At 40.1% G+C, this 25,330-nt stretch overlaps 1 protein-coding gene across 4 annotated transcripts in view; it reads left to right on the forward strand.

Annotated features, from left to right (window-relative positions):
- ITPRID1 (ITPR interacting domain containing 1) overlaps positions 1–21,422 on the forward strand; it is a 121,431-nt gene extending 100,009 nt beyond the window's left edge. For 3 of the 4 annotated variants that reach the window (XM_004762595.3, XM_004762596.3, XM_013061499.2), the window contains 3 exons: positions 2,308–2,435; positions 3,196–3,307; positions 3,784–7,253. In XM_004762595.3, coding sequence (XP_004762652.1) covers positions 2,308–2,435; positions 3,196–3,307; positions 3,784–4,089 — 546 coding nt within the window. In that variant the 3' untranslated portion in view covers positions 4,090–7,253. Of the gene's footprint in view, positions 1–2,307; positions 2,436–3,195; positions 3,308–3,783; positions 7,254–21,155 lie in introns of those variants that run through there. The other variant, XM_013061498.2, reaches the window with a different exon arrangement.
- Positions 21,423–25,330: the final 3,908 nt, after the last annotated feature.

The following is a 25,330-nucleotide window of genomic DNA, read 5'->3' on the forward strand; positions in this document are numbered from 1 at the left end:
TCTATAAAATGAGCCCTTCATGGTCTCGAAGATCTTTTCTGGTTTATTTATATTTATTTATAGCCATAATTGTAGTCACCTTTCAAGCATGCTTGCCAACATCAATAACACTTCAAATACTCCTCTAACTGGTTCAAATGCACTCACACTGAAGCAAAAGTAATTAGAGAGTTTTGCCATGTAAAATATGTTATTCATACATAAAAATTAGGGGAGAGAATCAAACCAAACTCTCAGAGCAAAATGAAGAGGAGTTTTTGGTATAAGAACATCACTTGCAGGAAAGTATTTCTATTATGACAATTTCAGTAAAAGTAGAAGTGAAGCTCCAAGGATCTTGGCCATGGGGTTTGGGGGAGAAAAGTAAGAAATCTGGGACTTCCTTAAAACAGGGCTAAGAGGAATTAACACAGCTATAAGACTGGTCTCCATGGAAGGAAGAAGAAGATAAGGTTGAAAGATAGCTGCCATGAAAACTAGTTTCCTCTAAAGAACTTTCCAGAAGCCCCACCCCATGTTTTCTACTTTGATCTCATTGCCATCCTACTGCAGGGGATGCTGGGAAATATCATTTGTTAGACACACTGTTACCCTAAGATATTAGAAGTCTCTTCATGTGAATAAAGGGGGAAAAGACAGTGAGCAGGCAACGAACAGCCTCTGCTATGCTACTTTGGGTGATGGGGAGGGGAGCCAAATCCATAAGAATGGTAGAGAAAGCATTAGGGTCTAACGAGCATTAATGTTGCTTAAAGTCAGATGGGTGGAGATGTTGGGGTTCTGGATCATGCATCTATATTTATTTATTTATTTGACAGAGCTAGAGAATCAGTGATGGGAGGGGCAGAGAGAGAAACAGACTCCCTGCAGAACAGAGACCCTCATATGGGACTTGATCTCAGGTTCCTGAGATCTCAGGCTCCTGAGATCTCAGGCTCCTGGGATCAGATGCGTAAGGGACTGAACCACCCAGTCACCTTCATGCATCTGTTCAAAGCATGATCCAACCTGGGCTGGAAAAGAAGGCAGATATCTAGTAAGAACTCAGCAAATCATCGGGTTCAATCAACAAATGGACTGGACTTAGGGGCTTCAGGAAGATATATAAATTAGGACACCATGGCAGAAGCAGAGTCACACAGAGAAATTTAAGAACAATTTAAAGAACGATTCACAGATGAATGGATAAAGAAAATGTGGTGTAGATATACAATGGAATACTATGCAGCCATCAAATAAAAAACTGAAATCTTGCCATTTGCAAAGATGGGGATGGAACTAGAGGGTATTATGCTAAGCAAAATAAGTCAATCAGAGAAAGACAATTATCAGATGATCTCTCTAATATGAGGAATATGAGAAACAAGACAGAGGATCATAGGAGAAGGGAGGGAAAAATGAAACAAGACAAAACCAGAGAAGGAGAAAAAACCTTAAGAGACTCTTACTCTCAGGAAAAAAAATGAGGGTTGCTGGAGGGGAGGCGGGTGAGAGGGATGGGTGGCTGAGTGATGGACATTGGGGAGGGTATGTGTTATGGTGAGTGCTGTGAATTGTGAAAGGCTGATAAATCACAGACCTATAGCCCTGAAACAAATAATACATTATATGTTAATTAAAAAAATAAAATAAAGAACCATTCACATCAGGAAAAATAAGGAGCAGGATGGGGAGCATAGACAGAGTTTAATTCTAGATTCCAATTCACAAAGAGAGTAGGATGCCTAACTGATGCCTCCCTTATTCTGGGTGAGCTTGTTAGCCACATGGTGAAATCTTGCCAATTTCACCATCAGGGACTGTGGTTAAGCAGGGCTAAGACTGATATATATATATTATTCTAAGCAGACTTTCTCTAATCAAACACATAGCATTGGAACAGATGTGTTCAACGTTATTGAGATTCAGAGTGAGGCAATATTCAATGCCCACGTTAAACAAGATTTAACAGGACTCAGCTTTCCTAAGCACAAGCCATCTCTCCGACACTTTCCCCCTGATTTCCTTATCTGTGTACTTGTACCCTGACATCACCTAGTTCTTCAGACAGCCGTCCTGTCTCCGGGATATAATGTCTCCAAGAGCCAATCAACAACCAACTGCTGCCCTTCTGTCCCAGGCAAATATTGCCTCTGCTCACCTGGAGAAGCCAGAGGCTGGGCTTTCCATCTATTCCTTCCCTTGCCTTAGTGATGGGGCTTCACTGCAGACAAGAGAGCCCTGGCGGGGCAGGCAGACTCCACCATTGGGAGGTCTTACTGTGAATCAGAAAGGACTTCCTTTTCAGCTCTTTCTAATTGTTCTCAGTGCACAGTCCAGGAGATGGAAATGATGAAGATGGTGTGCCAGAGCTTCCAGGAGCATTTGGAGGAAATTGAACAACACCTTACAGGACAGCAGGCACTCTTTTGCAGGGACATGACAGAGGAGGAAAGGTAATTATTGAAGAGAGTCATAAAAGTAAGTAGAGCCCACACACCTGAAGCAAGGAAAAGTAATCAGGGCAGGACAGATGAGCACCCAGGAGCAGGACTAATGAGAAATGAGTCCCTTTCCTTGGCTTTCCTGTTCTTGTTCTTGCTTTCGCAGTAGGAATCTGTGAGAGCGATTTGTGAGATAGAACACTTACTCTTTAAGGCCAAGGCTATTTGAGGTCAGAAGATGGGCAGTCAGCTGAGAAGATGGGGGATAACCAGCAGGGTATCTTCCATTGATGTGAATGGGGCTTATGCAAATGTAAGTGTTGGAGGTTATTAGAGTTTTGGAAATCTGCATTATTTTCACATAGCTGAAAAGCTTATGTCCCAAACGTAGATTAGCTGCTGCCTGGGCCTGAGAGATGGAAATAGGGATTAACTGTAAAGGGGCATGGAAGTTTTTATTGGACAGATGGAATCTATCCCAAACTGACCAGTGGTGACTGATGCAACTTGGCAAATTTATTAAAAAATCATTGCATTGGACTGTTAAAATAGGTAAACTCTGGGTATACAAATTATTCTGCAATAGATTTATTTAAAAAAGAAAGAACACCTGCCCTGGAGATATACCGTATCTGATACAAATAAAGAAGGTGACAGTCCCTTGTAAGAGATGTCAGAGGAGTGACCTACCTTTTGAGAGGGACGATGGAGGACTGAGCTTGGAGCTTGGAGATGATGGGAAATGTGGTCAATCTCTGTTCTTTAACTGCAGGCAGGAGGCCAAACAGCTGCAGACTCTCCGCTGGGCTCTGCAGCAGCAGGTGGAGGAGCTGGCGTTTCAGTTTGGAGACCGGGCTCAGCAGATCAAAGATGAGATTCTGTTGGTACGGGGCGGTGGAGGGTGACACTTGACTCCATCCTGCAGACCACCGGAGGGATGTGTTAGATCAGAAACCCGATTGTGCGATCCTTTCAGATTCTAGGATTATGTGCCAACACCTTCATTTTAAGTATAAAGAAAGTGAAGCCTTTGCTCAAGGCCACATGGCTAGTTGATGGCAGTTGAGGTTTAGAACTCAGGTCGTCTAATTGCTATGCCAATCTTTCCTCCTGCCCTGTAAATAAGCAATACCTATTAATAATAATAATAATTATTATTATTATTATTGGCCATTTTCCCAATGAGAATAAGAAACACAACTTTTGACTTGGCTTAGCCACTGCCAGAATTTGCTGCCAGCTCAAAGAGCCCACTCTAGAGAATTCCCCACCCAGGAGCACCTTTCCCACAGGTCTGGCTTAACTGTTTGGTGCAAATATGGTAAGCTGCCCACTCTTTTTGTTCTTATTTTCTATTTAGCACTTTGAGCTTCTCACAGAGGAACAAACTGAACACTATCCAAACCTGCATGACTGTTACTGGACAGCAGAAAAGAATGGCCAGACTTCATGTGCTAAAATCCACCCAGCCATGGCCCCCCGGGTTGCCTTTCCTTCCCAAGATGGCCAGCAAACTCTCAGCTCAAGGGTGACCCATTCACCTGCCTTCTCTTCACCCACCTTGGAGAGCAGCACCAGGATGTCTCCTCCAGGTGGGGCAGAGTCAGGCCCAGCCCCTTTGTCAAATTGTCCTATTGGAGATAAGGGTACAAATGTCTTCCTCTAGATCAGAGTGGTTTTGATGATCTTCCTGCAAAGTGTAAGAGCACATTCCAGCCAGATAAGAAAATCTAAATTGCCCCCCAGAAGTGTCGGGTCAACCTGCTCCAGCTATTTTTTAAAATATTCTACTCTGTGTTTCAACCCAGGAGAAACTCAATATTTCAGTATTTATTCAATACATAATAAGTGAGCACCTACTATGTGGCTGGCACAGGGAATACATGGGGGCCAAAATATGTGTACATATCTCTAGATATAAATGATAGTCTTTGCCCTGCAGAAACATACAGTCTACTGGGTAAGATAGAATGTGGACACATAAAGACATATGGATTTGAAAACTGTGAAAGAGATTTGAGGGAAATTACAGGGTTTTGTGAAAGAGAACATAGCAGGGAATCTGACTAAGATTAAGCTGTCAGGAGTGCCTGATTGAGGAAGTGACAACAGAAGAGGGAAAGAAAATCCAGGGCTCAGAAGGGCCAGCCTGTCCAATGGCTCGAGGCGGTCGGTCCCTGAAAGCATTGAAGAAGCTCCCACCATGACCCAGGAGATCCTCGAACGCTAGAGACAGTTGTAAACAAGACAGACATTCGACTCATAAAGAGCGGGAGGGAGAGCGGAGAAAAGAACAACCAACAAGATAACTTCAACATTGACAAATACCACGGAGAAGACAGCATGTGAACACTAGGGGGTGGTGTGGAAGAGAAGCGTACAGAATTCCTGAGGGTGCCGGGCAGGGCCTTGCTGAAAGGAGGCTATTTGGCTAAAATCTGGATGGTGTGGAAGAGGAAGCCATGTGAAATTCTGAGGGAAGAACCTTGAAAGCAGAAGGAATGGAAAGTTTAAAGGCCCTGAGGCAGAACCAGCTGAAGTTGCTGAGCACATGAATGATGGGAGCGTGGAGGGCGAGGATGTCCATAGGCTGACTGTATGGGGATCTGAGAACCAGGATCCTTCTTCCTTGTGGAAGCCATTACAGGCTTTAAGTAGGATTGTCAGATAGTCTGGTTTACATTTAAAAATCCCACTGACTGCCTGTGGGGAGCATGTGGTTGGGGACATGCAGCTAGGCAGCGCTCCCAGGGACGAGGCTGTTGGTGTAATCCCTGCGGTAAGAAGCAAAGTGTCGAGTTGCTTCCATGCAGCTGGGGAAGCTTGGGAACCGCCCCCCACCCCCCACACTGAAACGTGGGATGCACTGGCAGTCTTAAAGCCCTGGAGAAGTTCTAAGAAATGAGGAATGAAAGAAGAATGGAACAGTCAGAAGAACTTCATGGAAAAAGTAGTCCCTTGAGAGAAGTTATAACGTGTAGGAGATGGGCCAGTGGAGGTCACTTCCTAGCAAGGAAGTTTCTTTGGAAACTAGCCACTACCAGCTAAGATTGGGCCTCTTGGCCTGTTTCATCCTTCATCCTCCTTGCTTTTTGAAAACCCTTTGGCTTCAGGGGAACCCTCCTACCCTCTGGACCATTCCAGTTTCCTCTGTTGACGGCCCTTTCTCAGACTGGGAACACTCCCCTTGCATCCTTAATTCTCTATTTCTTTCTCTCTCCACACCAATTTCCCCAATATGTGCAATCTACAGGCACCCGTCTCCAGTTCCTGCCCTCTCCAGAATTCCTGCCCCGCATTCTCTACTCTCTATAACATATTTGCACTTGGAAGACTGGCCTGTCTGTCTCACTCAGCCTCCAACCTGATCCTGTCAATTCCCAGAATCGGTTCATCTTCCTGATACTTTCTGTCCACGGCATTATCGTTCTCCTTGACGTGTTGACTCAGAACCACAAATTCATGTTGTCTCCTAGTCCTCCTTCATCCTCTTGCCTCAGAATCAAAGATCACATCAACGCTGAGGGGACTGCTACAGTGTCATTCCCACAAGCTCCCTCAGAACCTACTACCTGGTGAACACCCAACTGAGGGGCCTTCTAATTGCCTCTAGCTTCCTTCTCTCTGAGCTATACTGGCCTCTGCCAAAGTGGTCTCCCTAGGTCATCACTTGGGTCATATTACCCTGGCCTAGGGTGAGTAGCCAGGGAGTTCTTTTAGGCTATCCTAGAGAACTAGAGAGAAGTCCCAGGATCATCCTGCCCAGAGCAGTCTTGCCCCAAATAAGCTCTATGCCCCCTCCTGCATCCTGCTGCTTCATTTCCCTGGACTACATCCCTCTTTTGGCTCCTGCAGCATGGTTCAGCTTCCAGCCCCAACTTGGCTCCTGATATACTACATATATATGTGCATATGTACATGATGTATGTATATGGTACCCCCCAAATTTTTTCCCTTTCTAAACTTTTAAAATTTTTTACTCTTTTCCTGGGTCAGATGCTAGGCATCCTTGTTTATCTCCATTTATCTCCAATGTAGACTTTGAAAAATTTGCCATAATTTCTGGAGATGACTTCAGAAGTGAAGGGGGAGGCAAAAAAGACCCATTGTCTTCAGATGAAGGGTAGCATCTGGAATCTCTAAGGATCACTAAACATCTCGTGGCATTTCCTTGTTTATTCTCCAAACTCTCCAACAAAGAGCACCAAAGGGGAACCAAGATGTAGAGAGCTGCCCATCAACCCAGAACTTTTGCTGTCTTCGGCCCATCATGACCTGATTGCCAACACTACTTCCAAATGCCATCTTCTGTAGTTCATGTCCTTCTTCTCATAAACATGAAACCTCTAGAAGCCTAGGCCACCTGGTGATCCATGAAGTAACTGCTAGTGTCCCCAGGGGTTCTCTATCCTGAATACCCTTTAGACTCACTGGGGAGATTTAAAAAATACTGACATTGAAACCCCACCCCAGATCAATTAAACAAGAATCCCCAGGGATGGGATCCAGCTACCCACAAACTTTAACAGCTCCCCAAATTATTCTAATATGCAGTTAAAATTGTTGCTCTGGATGAAAAGGCTACCTTACAATTCAACTGTTCCTGTTGTTTTCTAAGGACTCTCTTTTATTTCCCATTTTTCTTTCTATACCACCCCTCTTAGCTAAAGAAGTCTTTCATGATTCATTGACAACCATTGAATTAGGAAACTGGGAGAAAAGAGAAAGAAAAATGATGTGTGGACTTCATTTCTATTTTTTTTAGCATTGACTTCTACCTTGCTCATCAGTTCTTACATTTCATCTTTATGGATAAAGAAGTGGTAAACAGATGACTTTGTTCTGTTTTCCTTCTTTTCCCAGAAGTCCTATTCCAAATTTGACAAACCAGATTAAATACACATATTTGATTCAGTAGGTCAGGGTAAGGATTATTTGTTTCTTCTATTTAACACCTTCCTTCTCTTGGAGGAAAATGTCTATATAAAATAGCCCATTACAAAAATTATGGATATGTAAGTAGTCTTCTAAATGTATATAGTTCTTCCACCACTAGGACACAGCACAAACATTCTAGAAAGGTGAACAATTAGACAAATTTCTTTTATGGCATAAATATTAAATATAAATGTAAAACTGGGTGTTTTGAGTATTATTTAGAGTACATGAGGATATGAAGCAAGTTTCTCAAGGATAGAATCTACAACACGCATTTAGGTAACTCAAATACTCTGACCTTATGATCTCCCCTTGCATTCTTCCACCTTTTCCATAAATAAGCTTCTAAAATTCATGTGCATATCATACTATTTATAGCAGTTACAGTGTTTCACTCCAATATCAATGTACTCAACCTAAAATATCATAAAACATTACGGTTATGGAATGAATGTTGAAGCAAAGTAAATGCCTTCCACCTTGAACCTTCAGGCATCCCTTGCTGGCCTCTTTATTCAAGGTGATAACACAAACAATGTCCCATACTAAGCACTTACCTTGCAATCTCTTGTTCTCAAACGTAGGTTCACAGCAAAACTGCTCACTAGGCTTGGAAAAAGAAAATGTTTTTAAGATTATTTATTCATCTGAGAGAAAGAGAAAGAGCAGGGGGAAGGGCAGAGGGAGAGGGAGCAGCAGACTCCCTGCTGAGTGTGAAGCCCAATGCAGGGCTTGATCCCACAACCCCCAGACAAAGATGCAACCTCAGCTGAAACCAAGAGTCCAGTGCTTAACCACTCAACCAACTGAGCCCCCCCAGGCACCCCTAGGCTCGGAAAATTTTTCTTCTGAGAACCTAGCTTAAAGCTAAATAAGATTCCACTTTGGAGTCCAGATGTATTTTGACGAAGTTCAGAGGTGTTTTTTACCTGAGTTGCTTCCACACAAATAGATGGAAATGAAGATTTGGTTGTTACCAGTTTATATAATCAAACTGGATAAAACCGATGGACAGACCATGCAGGTCACCATTTGTTTACACAAAAATAGGAGTCTTTGCCTGTGACAAACTTTACCTCATTTGAGTGTCACAGTGCTAAAGGAAGTATTCCCCATCTGAACGATGAGGAAGCTAAGATACGGAGGGGCTGACCTCATAAGCACACACTGAATCTTGTGCTTTATTAAGAAGCAACTGCATGCTGGGGGTAGGAGCTTAAGCTCTGGAGTTAAATCCAGGGTCTGAAGCTTAAACCCAACTCTTCTACTTATTATCTGTGTTGGGTAAACTTCTTAATCCCCAAGCCTCAGTGTCACCATCTATAAATTATCAGAGTGAATACATATGTAGCCCTTTAGAACGAGTGCAATATGGTTCATTGGAATATGGTTCAGTAGGATTCCATACCGAGTATGGTTCAGTATGATTAAGATTCTGATGACAGTAATAACAAGAAGAGAGGAAACTCCTTAATACCTACTTCCATGCAAGGTATTGGGTTAGACATTGTATGTGCATTACCACTTTTCTTCACAGCCATCCTGAAAGGCAAGAATGAATACACACACACACACACACACGTGCTCAAAAAGATTGTAAATTGTCTAAGTTATGGAAACTAATAGGAGACTGAGTTGACTCTCTGCTTCCCTGCTTTGCCAGTGGTTCCTGTTTATGGCTCTGCCAAGATTTGGGGCTTATGGGGAGCCCACTGATGGGTCCAAATCAACCAGAATAGCCCTGCTCCTGACTACATTACATAGTGGGCTTCAGCAGAGATTTTTCTTTAAAAAAAAAAAATCATCTTACTATAGAAAAGTTTGAAAAGCACTGTACTATGCTAATCACACAGGACTCTTACAGTCAGATACAGGCTCCGAGTTGCTTTCATACAAGGAAATGGCATCCACCACATAGGAATCCTCAAGAACCTAGCATCCTAAAAACTCTTAGCTTACTACTACTTGTCCCACTGACAGGAATAATGGCTAGAACCCCTTTGCAGCCTCTGAATGATTTTCTGGGGCATCTTTCTGTTCTATCATCAAGTCCCAATATCTTAAATTCTCTTTCTTTGAAAGTTGTCTGTATTCAAGTTGACTATATTCAGGAAAACACAGGCCATGTACTTGAAAAACAGAGGAGATTATTGCAATAAATATTTGTAGGAAGTTAAAACAAAAATCTCTTTAATTCTGAAACCCAATTCAGTGTTGGAGCAATTTTGTTTCAATGAACAAGAAGGAAAAAGTAAAACCATACTACCTGTTTATTATCAAATTTAGAATTTGGAAAGGGAACAGCTTAACCCCTTCTATATCAAAGGACAAGGGTCGCTTCCCTGTATTAATTTCATTCTATCCAGATGCCATTTCTGTATTCAAAGCCAGAGCTTTGAATAGAGAAGACTGACTTGAGAAACAATATTGGGAACTCAAGTCACGTATTTTCCTTGGTTTTGCTATGCATGAGTGAAGACCCAGGTTGCATGATGGAGACAAAAAGAAGAAACCTTGAAGGCTGCTTTGAACCACAGCATATGCATAGGCTGTATAGATTTGTCTAAGCAAATATATTTTTTTGTCCAAAGATAAATATTTCTCAGAAAAGTGTCCCATTAGATTTTAACAGGTATTACTGTATATGTGGATTTTTGTCTGCAAGACCAGAGTTATTTTGTCTTCAAAAGGAAATAATTCTGTTGAGGAAAAAAATAAGATCAGAAGACTTCCTAATGACATGAAAAGCTGCTCTATTAAACTGTTTTTTCTTTGTTAAGAAAGTCATCCATTTCTATAGTACAACACTAGTCAAATAAAATGGGACATTTGTGCAGAGTTTAAAGATAGAAAGTAGGGGCGCCTGGGTGGCTCAGTGGGTTAAGCCGCTGCCTTTGGCTCAGGTCATGATCTCAGGGTCCTGGGATGGAGTCCCGCATCGGGCTCTCTGCTTAGCAGGGAGCCTGCTTCCCTCTCTCTCTCTCTCTGCCTGCCTCTCCATCTACTTGTGATTTCTCTCTGTCAAATAAATAAATAAAATCTTAAAAAAAAATAAAGATAGAAAGTAGTTTCTCTTTGAGAAGAAAAGCTTCAAAGTGTTTTATTGTGGGTTGGTGGGTTGCAAATCTAATTTCAAACTGTAATTAAAACAACGAAGAGCAGCCATAATTTGAGGGATTATGGGTTACTAAAAATGATGTCAAATTGCTTTTTTTTTGAAAATTCAGAGTATAAGCAGAAGGCAAAATATGGATGCCACCTTTCTTTACCTAAACTTATGGCACCTTTCTCTATCTAAACTCAGTCTCTAGTAGTCTAATTTTAAAACATGGTAGTTTTAGTAGACCAGAAGTTTAGTATGAGATGTGCCCTTCTGATTCTGCCCCATGTTAAGTAAAAGAAGAGCCCTCCACATTGGAGATGATTTCTTATTAGAATCACACTGAAGAATTTTCCCTTTGAGTACTCCAAGAACTCAGTGCTTCACCAAGAAAATGGGAGTGAATGACAACAATTCTTAAATTGTATGTGCACTTTTTAAAATTCCTGTTATCCTTCAATAATTGCTTATTTGTTGATGACAATGTACCAGTCACAGGATCTCTGTGTTTTTCTTTTTAAATCTGAAGATAAGGGGGACTATTTTATAAGTCTGTAGTTAATATGATTTAAGACACACTTTATGTGTCCAGCATTGTGACATATCTTTGAATATTCAGCATAATCTCCTGTTAAAACTATACCTGGTTCCCTCTTTTTGCCTGAATAGAGAGACAACATGTTGTCCTTTGTGTCTCCAGAGTCCCCTCGATGGACTCCAACCTTAATTCCAAACTCTGCATCGCACTTAATTGCTCACATTTCCCCCTTTCCCCAGACTTTACAGTAAATTTCTTAAAGTGAGAGGTTGAGTCCTTAGTTTTCTGAAATTGCTTCTACAGAGAACTGTAATCAGAACATGATAGGGGCATTTGGTGAAAAAATAAACATATTTTAATATATAAGAACTGATCCCGGAACTAAATTTCCTGAGTGATACTTTTAGTGGGCATGGAAATATGCATAGATAGTTATTTTTCTTACAACAGTTTAAAATGTTATTCCACTATTTCCTTTTCCATTTTTTTGCTTTGCCTTCATGATTTCTGATGAGAAAGCTTCCTTCATTTGAATTACTGATTCCTTATGTGTTGTTTTCATCTGGCCTTTTCAAGATTTTTTTCTTTTAGTTTCTGTTCTTTATGATGAGTCAGGGCATGGCTTTCTTCAAGTTTATCTTAAGTTTGTCAAACTTCTTGCATCTGCAAATATATGTTCCTTTATAAAATCTGGAAAATTTTCAGCCATTATCTCTTCAAATAAATTTCTGCACCATTTCTTTCTCCTCACCTTCCAGGATTACAATAACAGTCAAGTAAGAAGCTCTGATACTGTCCCACGGTTCATTGAGACTCTGTGTATATTTTATCAAACTTTTTTTCTTCTATGTTTTACAGATTGGGTAATCTTTATTGATCTACCATCAAGTTTATTGATTCTTTTCTTTCTCATCTCCATTCTGCTTTGGTGGCTCTACAGTGGACTTTCTATTTCTATTATAGTATCTATCCATTCAAATTTTCCATTTGGTTCTTGATATCATTTCTGTTTTTTGCCTGAGAATTTCTATCTTTCCATTTTCAAGAGGTTCAGCCTTATTCTATGTATATCATTATAAGAGGCTCTTGAAAAACTTTGTTCAATAATTCCCACATCTGGGTCATCTCAGAATTTGTGCTTGTTGATTACTTTTTTCCTTGGTTTCTTTGTATGTCGAGTAATTTTGGATTGTATCCCAGACATTTTCCTATTATGCTAGGAAACTCTGGGTTCTGCGTTTAACTTTGGATAAAAAATTTATGGGGAGTGTCTTATTTTGTTTTGTTTGTTTGCTTTAGTAGGCAACCAACCTAGCTATGTTCAGACCACAGTCCTTACCTACTTGCACACTGTAGCTCAGTTTCAATTTAGTATTTACAACCTTTCTGTAATATCTGGCCTACCCTGTGCATGCACCTTTCAGGGCTCAGTCTAAAAACCTGGGTAGTGGTCTACACTACAGTTCAGCTCTCAGAGTGTTTGCTCTGTTGTTTATGATCAAGTTCTATGCATGTACAACTTGTGATGAGCCCAAGACTTTGTATATAGAGATTTAAAGGATCCCTTTCTCCAGCTACCTCCCTTCTGTAAAGCCACCATATTCACTGACTCCCAGGAGCTCCTTTTCATGGCTCTACCTGCAAAAACATTGTTTTAGCATCAATGCACTCTATGGAACTTCCTGAAACTAGATCTACCTCAGAGCAAAGTAGCAAGAGGAAAGAGTCTTCAAACCACACGCTGCCGTAGCTGTTTTTGCTATACCACCTCCACTGTCGCTGCTCTTGCCACTACCATGGGAATGCCACTTCATCACTCTGACACATCTCAAATAGAGCTTGAATAGGTAATGATCTCTCTTTCCCAGGGGCTCCTTTCCTAACTTTATAGCCTAAGAGGGAGAATTTTTCTCGCAACAATTTCTAATAACACCTACTGCACAGTTTCAAGATTCAGGTTACCCTGGAATTTATGCCAGGAAATATGGGAGGAAAGAAGAAACAGAAATTCTTCTCCATAGGTGATCTTTGAGTTTTTTAGTCTCCTCCCCAGTTAACTTGTTACTATATATCTTTCAGAGTCCTCAGATGGTGTTTTATGTATTCTGTTTAGGACTTTTTGTTGTCATCTGCAGAAAAGCTAGAGGGGCATGCATCTACTCCATCTTAACCAGAACTAAAATTTGCCAATATAATTGTTCTTCATATTCTTTTATTATAGTAAATAATGCTAACAACAGTTGTTTACTATGTGCTAAAATGTTAAAACTTTGTATGCATGATTTACATGTAGAAAAACAACAAACATTTGTTAAAAACTCCATTATCCCCAGTTTATAGATGAGGAAACAGAGACTTATAGGGGTTAAGTGACTTGCTCAATGTCACACAACTGGAAAACCAAGTATGACCCTAGGCTGCTCTGACCTTAGAGCCAAACTCTGAATCGTTCCACAATATAGCCATGGCTAGCTCTGTCACGCAGCCCCCTGAATGGGGTCAGAGCTGCAGACGGTCTGATTACATGTGAGGATCAGGCAGCAGTCTTCTCTGAGACCCATGTTTTCATAGCTTTCAGCATTGATTAGGTCAAGTTGAAAGATGTACTTATGCACAAGACAGGTTGAGATTTAATATTGCTTTGTGTTGGTTATTGGGCAGGTGTTTGTTTAAAGGAAGTGGAAACAGGTGTGTGGGCTCTGATTCAATTACATGATGGAGAGGAACACACTGATCCATGGCCATTTTCAAGGAGAGATGCTGATTGTGCTAATTAATCATTTGTCTGTCAGAACAAAATAGAACATAATAGAAAATGATGTTCCAGTTACCATAGGTATGGAACATGGACTCATGTGTCTGGCACTCCAGCAACCAGATGCAACTGTTTATGATGACAGCAATTAAGATGCAGTGCCTGGGTCCTCCTGGATTACTGTGTCTGAGACGGCGTTTTATAGACTCTTGCCAACAGCATGGGACATCATCCAACAGGAATTGCATCTCAGAGGAACTTTTCCCTTCAAAGAGATTAATTGAGTCCTTTTAGATCATGATGATGTCCCAGAGATATGGCTGAATGGAATATTTTTCCATCCTGTGCCTTGGAACACTCAATCTACCTCACCTAACCAAGACGTTTATGCTCATAAGAGAGTGTCCTAATGATATTTTGTTCTTTCTTTATGTTATTCACTTGCCACCCAATGGCCAGAGTAGTTCCTTAAAGACAAATCAGGTACTTTGCTCCCCTGAATAAGAATTTCCAAAAGTTTTTCTGTATATTTATAATTAAATGTCAGCTCCTTGCCAAGATCTGCAGTGCTCTACATGACCCAGTCTTGCATATGTCCAAGAGTTTATTTCATGCCACTCTCTCCCTTTCTCACTGTGATTCAATTTCATGGATTGTCTTGCCTATGCGTGAACATATTAAGGGCACTCTCACTTCCAGGGAAATTCCTTTGCTGTTTCCTCTTTGCATTTGCTATCCCACTTTCCCCAGACATTCATATAGGTGGTACTTTTTCATGCAGATCTTCAGATGTCTTCAGAAAGGCTTCCCTAACTAGCTCTATCCAAAATAGGGGTTCTTTCTGCAAATATCTCTATATACGCTCTGTACATTTAACCTACTTTGTTTTCTTCATAACATTTACTATCTGGATTTGTATTCATTTACTTGTTCAATAACTTTCTTGTTCAGTGACTATCTCCCTTACTAGAATGTAAGATTCATGGGGGAAAGACTAGTCTGTCTACTCCATATTTTATCCACAGGCCTAAACCACTGCCTGAAACATAACAAGTTCATAAAGACTTTGATGAGTAAATGGACAGGAAAATTAACTAATCATGTATCTACAGATATTGGATATACATAAATAAGGCAGTCTAACCCATCAAGGAATTTTTAGTTTAGGGAGGAAAACACATACAGCCAATAACCTGTCCATGTTACTTCCTTGCTTAGACCTTTCAAAACCTCCCTATCTACAGCAAGGTTTCTGAGCCCAGGATCATCATTTTCACTAGACAGTGGAGAAGTCAAGAAAAAGATAATAGGACATATGGCAAGTCTTTAATAAAGTGAGTGTAACCTGAGTTACAGTATTCTAACTCTTCCTTCATGGTTACAGCTCCCTCTAAATAGGAGGAGATTCCTCTTGGTTGCAGGTAATGAACCTCACTCCATATTCTATAATCTATGCCAAAGATTTTTTTTCTCCACTCTAGGCCCCCACTTGCTTCTCTAGCACCTGGAACTTGCTACCTGAATTCCCCTTATTGTAAACTCACTCTCTTCCAGGGGCCTGCTTCAAAGCAGTATGGACAGGTTTCCTTTACCTTTAGGACCTCATGTCTATATTGGCTTTTCAGATTATAGTAAAACATCTAGTCAGTGACTCTCAATATGACTGTCCATTAAAATGTTCTGAGGTTTTCAAAAAGCTACCATTGCCTAGAAAAAAACACCCAGACATGTTTATATAATTGGTCCAGGATGGGAACCAAGGACCGGCATTTTATAAAAATACTAGGAGTAATTTTTTTTTAAAGATTTTATTTATTTATTTGACAGCACAAGTAGGCAGAGAGGCAGGCAGAGAGAGAGGAGGAAGCAGGCTCCCTGTGAGCAGAGAGCCCAATATGGGGGTTGGGCCCAGGACCCTGGAATCATGACCTGAGCCAAAGGCAGAGGCTTTATCCCACTGAGCCACCCAGGTGCCCTTACTCGGAGTAATTTTAATGTGTACACAGGTTTGAGAACTATTGGTATAAGTAATCTCTAAGGAATTAGATTTATAGGGAAATTATTTTAAACATGCATGCCAAATTTTACTTTTCTCCTAATCTCACAAGTTAAGGACTTCTTAGGAGGTCTTTTTGCGGTATGCCTACCAGATGGTGTCCTGGCTCACCTGCCCTCAGGATTTGACTTTTTCTCGCACCTTCTCAAAACTTCTCCATGAGAATTCTAATTTTTTTTAAGAAATTACATCCCTTAGCTACAGATGTTGATGTCACCCCAGGATCCACCTTCTGTTCTAGTCTACATTATGCAGACTAGCTCTGTATCCCAGAGTGCCCCCAAAACATTCAAACCTCTGCTCTAGTCTCAAGAATAAGAGTAAAGACTGGGAATGTGAACTTATTCCATGGATTGCGACTCATTTCCCCATGAAATGTCTGAATTCAGAACCAACTAGCTACATTAGGGATTGATTTTTGAGAGATTCCCTTCTTCCTAGAATGCTAAATAAATACATACCAAAAACAAAAACAAAAAAAAATCCCTTAACAATGAGGAAAGCCAGATAAAAATTGTAATTTTTGTAAGCTTCTCAGAGAGCTGAGATCACAGGGCAAACAAGAAACTCAAAATTCACGGAGAGACAACCGCCCACCTTGTCTCTCTTGTGACAGAGCTTGAGAGGGAAATGATTTTTGGGTTTTGTTGTTGTTGTTGTTTATATGAAGTTTATTAATTTTGTGTATTGGTTTTATAACCTGATATCAAAATTTTTAAAAAGATATGCCAAGAAAAAAATTAATCTGATCAATATCCTTTACAAACATAGGTGCAAACATACATGTCTTCATGCCTAATCAGCGAAAAGGACTTAGAAGCATTCCAATAGCAACAATCACACCAAGCATAGAGACCTTAGATCCTAACATCATTCTCCAATGAAAGAAAAGAGGACTGCTTAGAGAAATGGCTGATTCTAGGACTGAGGCAGGAAATAGATAAGATTAGCCTGGAGCATCTTGAGATGCCAGAAAGTAAGCAAGTGTTCAAAAACATTCTGATTGCAGGGGATGTGTCAAAGGAACAGTGGACCAATTGAAAAAGATCTCAGTGGCAAAAGATAGACCAATTTGAGCAACCAAATAAATAAAGTCATCTTGATTGTAACTCTAATTATAAAATAAATACCCACAAGTTCACATCAACCTAAGTAAATGATTAGAATGAATAAATAAATGGGAAGAAAAGATAATACACCCATGCAGAAGAATTTCAGATAATGTAAATAGACACTCCATTCTCAAGGAGGTGGACTTTATTTAACTCCCTCATGTGCGACTGTGGGGTGTGCACAGCAAAACCCTTCAAGACAACACAGTACAGAAAAGAGGAAAAAGAAATAACTTGACATAAAAAACCTGACACATACTGTCTTAGCCAGGAGATTAAGGGCAGCCTTGGCAGTGATAATATGTGTTTGATATTATATATCCTTAAATGATATCATGAAAGTGACATTTCACTTCCATGGTCTTCTTTCTAAGAACATATAACCCCAGCCCAATCACGAGGAAAACATTAGAAAAATGTCAGTTCAAGGGAATTCTACAAAATATCTGACCAGTACTTTTCAAAACGTCAAAGACATCAAAACAAAGAAACTGGGAAATTGTCACAGCCAAGAGGAACCTACCAAAAGACTGAGGACCAACTATAACATGCTACGCTGAATGGGATGCTGGATCCAAAAAATAACATCAGGTAAACACCAAGGAAATAAAAATGTAGACTTTTGAATAAAGTACTGACTTTGGTTTGTAATAATGTATCAACATTGGTTCGTTAGTTGAGTCATAAAGGTGAAATTTTCTAAACTCTCACCAATGAAAAAATTACCAACAAACTAAAAAAAAAGGAAAGAAAGAAATGCACCAAGCTAATGGAAACTGTTAATAATAGGGGAAGCTGGGTTCCGACATAGAGGAAGAACTTTCTGTACCATCTTCACAATTTTTCCATAAGTCAACAATGTACCTAAAAAATAAAGTTGACTGTTAGAAAGAGAGAGAGAATAATACCAGGGTCCATCTAAAAAGAAATTGAAAAAATAAAAATAAATTCTAGAAAGAAGAAAGAAGATGAAGACATGTGTAGATGGGGAGGAAATATTTAGAAAATACGTATCTAATAAAGAGCTGGCATTCAAAATATGTTAAGCACTGCCATGACCCAATTAGAAAACAGCCCAGTTGGGGAAAATAAAACAAAACAAAACAAAAAACCAACCATAAGATTCAGACAAATACCTCAAATAAAATAACATATGGATGGCAAATAAGTACATGAAAAAAGACTCAAATTATTAGTCATTTAAAAAGGCAAATTAAAACACACACACACACAATGACCTAGCAGAACACACATATTAGAATGACATTAATAACCATAACAACAATACTGATAATAAATTGACAAGACTAAGTACCAGCAAGGATGTGGAGCTACTGAAAGTTTCCTACATTCCTGGTGGGAATGCACACTGCTACTGCTGTTTTGAAACAGTGTAGCCGTCTCTTGTAACATTAAACACACACTTCTGAAACAACCCTTGGAATTCCACAGATTATATCAAAGGCAGTGTCTCTGTCTCCTGTCAATGTATATTTCAAGGAAATTCTCCCAAACTTGCTTTGATAACTATGTTACTTTACTAATTTATTTTAGTTCTTTTACTTACTTTACTGGTCTATTCATTAAATAGCAATTCAGCACATATTATATGCCAGGCAGCATTGCAGAGTCACAAACATACAAAACAATACGGACAACATCTTCTTTTACGTGACTTACATTCTGATGGGTAAGGTTAGGGTACAAATAGACAATAAACAAGTAAACAAAAATAACAACATTTCAAATAAGTGCTTTTAAGTAATCAACACATAAAAGTACATGATGGTGACTGTAGAGGTTTTATTGTACTGGTCACCAAGATGGACCAGCTCTGTCACTGGAGTACAGACCGGAATAACGGGACAATACCAGATGGCATACATGTTGACAAGAATGTAAAGAAATTGGAGCCCTCTTACATTCCTGGTGGAAACGGAAAATAGTGCAGCCACTACAGAACACTACATCAAAAAAAATAAAATAAAATAAAAAGTAAATAAAAATATGAAACAGGTTTAAAAAATAAAAATTGAAGGTTCACATCTTAAAAAAAAAAAAAAAAAAAAAGGAAAAAACAATTGCTCAACATGCTAAACCCAGGATTACCTTTTGAGCCAGCAGGTCCACTTCTGTCTACCCAGGAAAATGAAAACATATGTCCACACAAAGACTTATGCATGAACGTTCACAGAAGCACTGTTCATACGAGCCAAAAAGTAAAAACAGCACAAGTTACTATCCACTGATGAATGCGTAGACAAAACATGGTATATCAGTACCAGGGGACGCTCTTCAGCAATAAAAAAGAACAAAATAACAAAGTACTACTAATATGTGCTACAACATGGGTGAACCTTGACTACATTCTAAGTGAGAGAAGTCAGCCAGGAAAGACCATATACTTTATGATCCCATTTATGTAAAAAATCCAAGATAAGCAAATCTGTAGAGGCAGAATTTAGATTATAAATTGTCTTAGGGCTGGAGAAGGAGGCAAAGAATGGAGGTGACTGTTAATGGGTACAAGATTTCTTTTGGAGGCAAAAAAAATATCTTGAAATGAGATTATGGGTGATGGTCACACAATTCTGTAAATATACTAACAGCCATTAAATTGTTTACTTATATCGTATATAAATTATATCCTAAGGAAGTGTTAAAAAAATAATATGGCAATTATCAAACACCTGAAGCAGAATGTTTCCAGGAAGGGGACTGCAAACAAGTCACCTGAGCTGGGAATAAATCTGGCCTATTTAGGGAACAGAGAGAAAGTTAGACTGGAGCTATTTGGGGAAGGAGAAGCAAGTAGAGACAGGGTCAGATAGGATCTATTAAGCCAGGGTGGGAAGCTTGGATTTTATTTTGAACATAATGAGAAGCCATCAGAGGGTTTGAAGTACGATAGTGACAGGGTGTGAGGCATGATCAGAGGAGTCTGACAACCTTGAGGTGATTGACTTGGGAGCAGAAAGGGAAGCAGGGGAGGCCAGCCAAGACCTATTATGGCAGTTTGGGCAAACTCAGAAGTGTAATAGATTTCTTCTTTCTTTCCTTTCCTTTTTATTTTCCTTCCCTTGTCTATTCTTTTCTGCTCTTCTCTTCTTTTTATCATAAACAAAAAAACAAGGTCACTTTATATTTAGCGGAACAGTTCTCATGAGTTATCCCAGAAAAAGACACTAGCCAAAATATTCGACCCTCTGTTAACCTTTAGTACTTCTAATAAGTTGTACGTCACTGGTCACAGGAGAACAATCTATTAATAAAAAAAATTTAGACTACTTTTATATAAGTAGTCCTTATAAAAATGGTATTATCCCAATTTAGTATCAAAACCTGCTTCTTCACTCCAAATAGCACTGTCAAAGTAAAACACAGGCCACTTCATGTGTCTGTGACAACTCTTTCCACACCAATTTTCTAGCTCACAGCAGCCAAATGATTTTCCTACATCACAAACAAACTACAGACTTCAGGGTTGTATTTGGAAAAGGAACAATAAGGCATCTGTAGAAAAACAGCATTTGCATTAGATTCCTCTTCTGGCCTAAGGGATTATTTGCATTGTACAAGCTCAAGTGGGTGGCAAAGAATAGGCAGGCTTTGTTAGACCATTATTCATGTAATGAGATTCGAGGTCTGCTATTCATCCCAGTTTTTCAGTGGGCACTTTCCCCAGGCCTACATTGCTGCTTACAGACATTTTGATTATCAAATAAAATTTAAAAATAAAAGAGCACAAAATGCCTCTTCTTTTCTCCAACCCCCTGCCCTGCCCCTCCTTTTGAGTTCTTCATTTTATCTCATAGAGGAGGTCTGCTCAGCAGAGTACTATGCTCAACCTTGGAATGTCTGACTCTCACTTCGGACTCTTCCTCCAGCCCCCCTCCCATCCCGCGGACGGGTCCCAAGGTGTCTTTCCAGTTAACCCAGATATTTCTGTGTCAAGAGCCAATCAACCTTGAAATTGTGAGTGATTTGATACCTTGGGTTTCAACCAGCTCCGAATATCCTTATACCCCATGCCCACTCCTCCATAAGATTAAGCCACACCTATGCACTGGTGTTTGTAATTATTTTAGAGTCTGTTTATTCATTCTAAACCTGCCCCCGCTTCAGTGCAATTTTCCCCCAGTTTCTCTTTTATGATGCTGCTCATCTCCCTGTGAACTTTGTTTTGCCCAAATCTCTCTGATAACTTTTGTCTTATTATTGCTTGTGTTCTAGAGAAATCAAGCCAGGCTTTAAAGTGGACTCTCAAGAAACTTGAGAACTTCAGGCCCAGGCCCTGTCTGTGATCTGCTACAAGATTGACTAGTACCACGGTTGTTGGAAAGCCCCATTGTCCCTCATTGGTCACTCATTCCCTTGTGTTATAAGGGCCTATTCAGCCAGAGCAGCCCCACCCTGGTTGAACTGCCTTTTGTTGTAAAACTTAAATTGACTCTGCACCCCCCCACCCCCGGGGAACCAGTCCCAGATAACAAAGTCCAAATACAAGGGTGGGTCAGGCCAGGTGGAGATATGCAATCAGTGGGGGCGCACACTGTCTCCTAGCTACCAAGGAGTATGGGCCCCACCCTTTACGTACCTTTTGGGTGCCAATTCTGAACAAGGTGATAGGCTGGTTCAAATGTCTACTAGGGTAAATTGTAATTCAATTGGTCACCTAGCATGACTGTGCAGCTTTCTCTGTGTGTTACATTTTAATTGGCCACCTGTGTGTGGCCAGGCCCAACCACATGGCCTTTGCTCTATAAAAGTAAGTCTGGAAAGCAGGGAGGGGTCACCCTCTCTGTAAGTGGTGGGCCAACCAGTCTGTTTGACGGTCGGTTTGATTTTTGATGCTTGGCACGATATAAAGCTTTGCTTGACTTTCACTTTGTATCAGTCTCGCTCCTTTAATCACGGACCCATTATTGGGGTACCCATTTTTGGGGGGACCCAACAGTGCCAAGATGATACTGACTCTGAACATAATATGCATTGCCTGCTCTATACCCCGCCTCCCATCACCAAATTGGGGCACACTGGAATGTCTGGCTGTTTTCAACATCATGCCTGGGCTGAAAGGAATCATGGGACTCTCTCTCACACCCTTTGTCCACCTAAGTCTACCATACTGGCATTGCTGTTGTGCCCACTCCATATAGCCATGGGACATATAAAGATATAGCCATGGACAGACACATAGCTGGTCAACCAGAAGTTCAAATGGGAAGCAAGCTGTAAGTCCCCTAAGTTCTGAGATTCCCAAACCACTGTCAAGGAATCCCAGAGATCTAACAGGGACCCAGAAGATACCAGAAGTAGGGCACAAAACCCACTAAAACTGAATTCATTTTCCCCTCTTATTTGTCTCCTAGCTTCTTCCACCCCTAATCCCACAAGGGTTTTTGTACATGATGTGAAATTGGACCATTCTTTTTATCATAACCTCTACTCTTTCATGCTCCAAGGATTGATGCTCACTTTGTGAAAATATAGTTTGAGAGTTTTCTAGAAAATTAGTATTTTTATTTTCTTTCCTAAAGTCCTGTTTTTATTTTTATCTTGATAGGCACTTTAAAATGTTCAAAGCTAAGAAATGACTTTTTTTTCTAGGCATTATTAGTCCCCTCTCCTGTGTCAAAAAGTCTCAGATTCATGCCCAAGTGTTAATGTAGAAAAAAACAAGAACAAAAACAACAAAAAAAAAAACAACAACCAAAAAAAAAAAAAAACTGAGTGGTAAGGGGCAGGAGATATACTTTACCAAGAAGTAAAAATACATGTGTGACCTTTCAAAAAATTACATAATTGTATACATGAACATTGCAATTACAAACTATTTGCCAATACTACTTGTGGAGAGCAAAATGGAGTCACCTTTGTCAAGCGGGGACCAATGTCAGCAATGATGCAAGCAGTAAGGGTACTATGGTTACCAGATATCATGGAGACCAGCACCAGCTGATGACAGCCCAGAATTGACAACAAAGCAGAAGCAGAGTTGGTCTACAGAGGCCTAAGACTGATAAAATCCCTTTTAAAAAGGAGGATTTGGGGTAACAAAGACACTGCCCCTGTCTGTCTGACCACTCCAAAAAGGCAGCTGCTGCTGACAGCTCTGATGGATGGATCTCTGAGTGGAACTCAGATCCTTCCTGCTTGAACATCAGAAGCAGTCAGTGCTGAGAGCTGACCCGAACCAGACCAAGGCCTTATCTCAACTGTGTGCCCACAGACGACTTCGTGTTTGATCTATTAACTTCCTATCCCCTGTGTTATCTTGTTTGCTGTGTGACTTGTCTTCTGTCCTGCTTTGTATGCTGTGTAAGAAGCCAAATTAATCACATGGTGAATTGTCATTGAGTTTGGGATCCTAAACCTGCTTTATAATTATGTTTTCCTTGCTTTATGACTGAATAAAGCTGACATTGTAGAAAGACACAACTCGTGTGTGTGCCTTCATAGCATGCCCATGCCGCTGCTAATTCTTTAAGTTGACATACAGCTTGCTTCTCCTATTTCCTTCTTACTAACAATGAAATAGGTATCTTTGTGCATAGGACAGACAGTTTTGGCAGATTAAATTAATAAAAGTGCAATTTCAGGACCAAAATATGAACATTTTTAGAGCTTTACATACATGCAGCCAAAGTATCCCCTTCTACAATGTATCACACATAAACTCACCAACAATGACTCTTCCTCCATAGTCTCTTCATGATAAGGCACTAGCATTCATTTAACTTTACCAGTCTGGTATGTGAGCTTGGTTTGCATTTATCTGAATAGTAGTGAAATCAAACATACATACTTTTCACTCTTTTTTTTCTTATCTTCTTCTTTCTTTTTTTCTTTTGTGGCTTTTAATCACCTATTCACATTCTTTGCACACGTTTGGAAGTGTGGAAATAAATGAGGGGCCCTCACATGAGAGCGAGCAAAGACTGTTCACTTCAGAGCCTACTATAACAAGGGAGTGAGCCACCCTCACCTGGGTTTGGCAGTGACTCCAGGGCAGATGGGTAAATGAAAGCTTTGTAGTGAAATAAAGGGAAGCCTTCAAGTGTGCTCTGGGTGGGAGTTGTTGGCATGGTGAACCTGGAAATGAACTAGCTACAAATGCGTCATCTATTGGTTTTGGGGAACATATTTGTCTTTATCTGGTTGGTCCTGTGTTGAAGCTTGGCAAAAATTAGGGAAAGGGAAGGTAATTACCAAGTCATTGGCCATTTGGGGCTGATTGCTCATTGTTCTGCTTTTTTTTTCCCATCATACATCATCAGTTTTGCCTGTTACTATCTACGACATACTTTGAAATGCATCAGAAGTAATATGTGTTGATCGAAGGATAAAGGGATAAATAGAAGGATAGCTATATGATAAGGCAAGTATAACAAAATGTTAATGATAAAATCTGGATAAGTTAGGATAATAGGTATAATGCCTATTCCCTGTAGAATGCTTTCAACTTTTTATATGTTTGGAAATGTAAATAATAAAATATTGGAAAAGAGAAAAGAAAAGCAAAATCCCAAAGAAGAGCTAAAACACTTCTGGAAGGATCAAAATTAGGGAATATTGCTAGATATCAAAAAATATATAAGATATATTAATCAATACAGTGTGGTGTTGGTACAGAGATAGACAAACTGACCAAAAGAACAGAATGGAGAAACCAGAAACAAACTACATGTACACGGAAACTTCACTTATGATGAAAATAGCATTGCAGACCAGTAGAGGAAGAATAGATTTTCAAGAAATGGTACTTGGACAATTGGTTATCCATGTGGAAAAATAAAATAAGGTTCCTTCCTGACAGCATAAGACCTGATGAATTAAGGACTTAGGTGGGAAGACAAGACTACAAGTTTTTGAAGAGGTAGTTGACTGATTCTCAGACTCCATTTCCACTTTTCTCTGATGTGTGTCCCTGTGATGCACAAATCTTATCTAAAAACAAAAACAAAAACAAAACAAAACAAACAAACAAAAAAACACAAGGGGGCACTTGTGTGGCTCAGTAGGTTAAAGACTCTGCCTTCAGCTCGGGTCATGATCCCAGGGTCCTGTGATCGGGCCCCGCATCGGGTTCTCTGCTCAGTGGGGAGCCTGCTTCCCCCTCTATCTCTCTGCCCGCCTCTCTGCCTACTTGTGATCTCTATCTGTCAAGTAAATAAATAAAATCTTTAAAAAAATAAAAAACAAAAACAAAAACTCTTAGACTCCCAGTAGCTAAGAAGCAGAGTACAAATTAGGTCTAATCAATTAAGTGTACTGACATGAAATTTAGAAGGTGGCAATGAGGCCAAGGCCACATACTTGCTGCTTTAAGCTGCCTTCTGTTTCAGGCAAGCACACAGAGAACTCAGAGTAGACTCCCCTGATGTCTTTCCCACCCTAGTGGTGGA

Source organism: Mustela putorius, unplaced genomic scaffold (genome assembly GCF_011764305.1).
Source record: "Mustela putorius furo isolate JIRA1106 unplaced genomic scaffold, ASM1176430v1.1 tig00003845_pilon_pilon_pilon, whole genome shotgun sequence".
NCBI classification, from domain to species: Eukaryota; Metazoa; Chordata; class Mammalia; order Carnivora; family Mustelidae; genus Mustela; species Mustela putorius.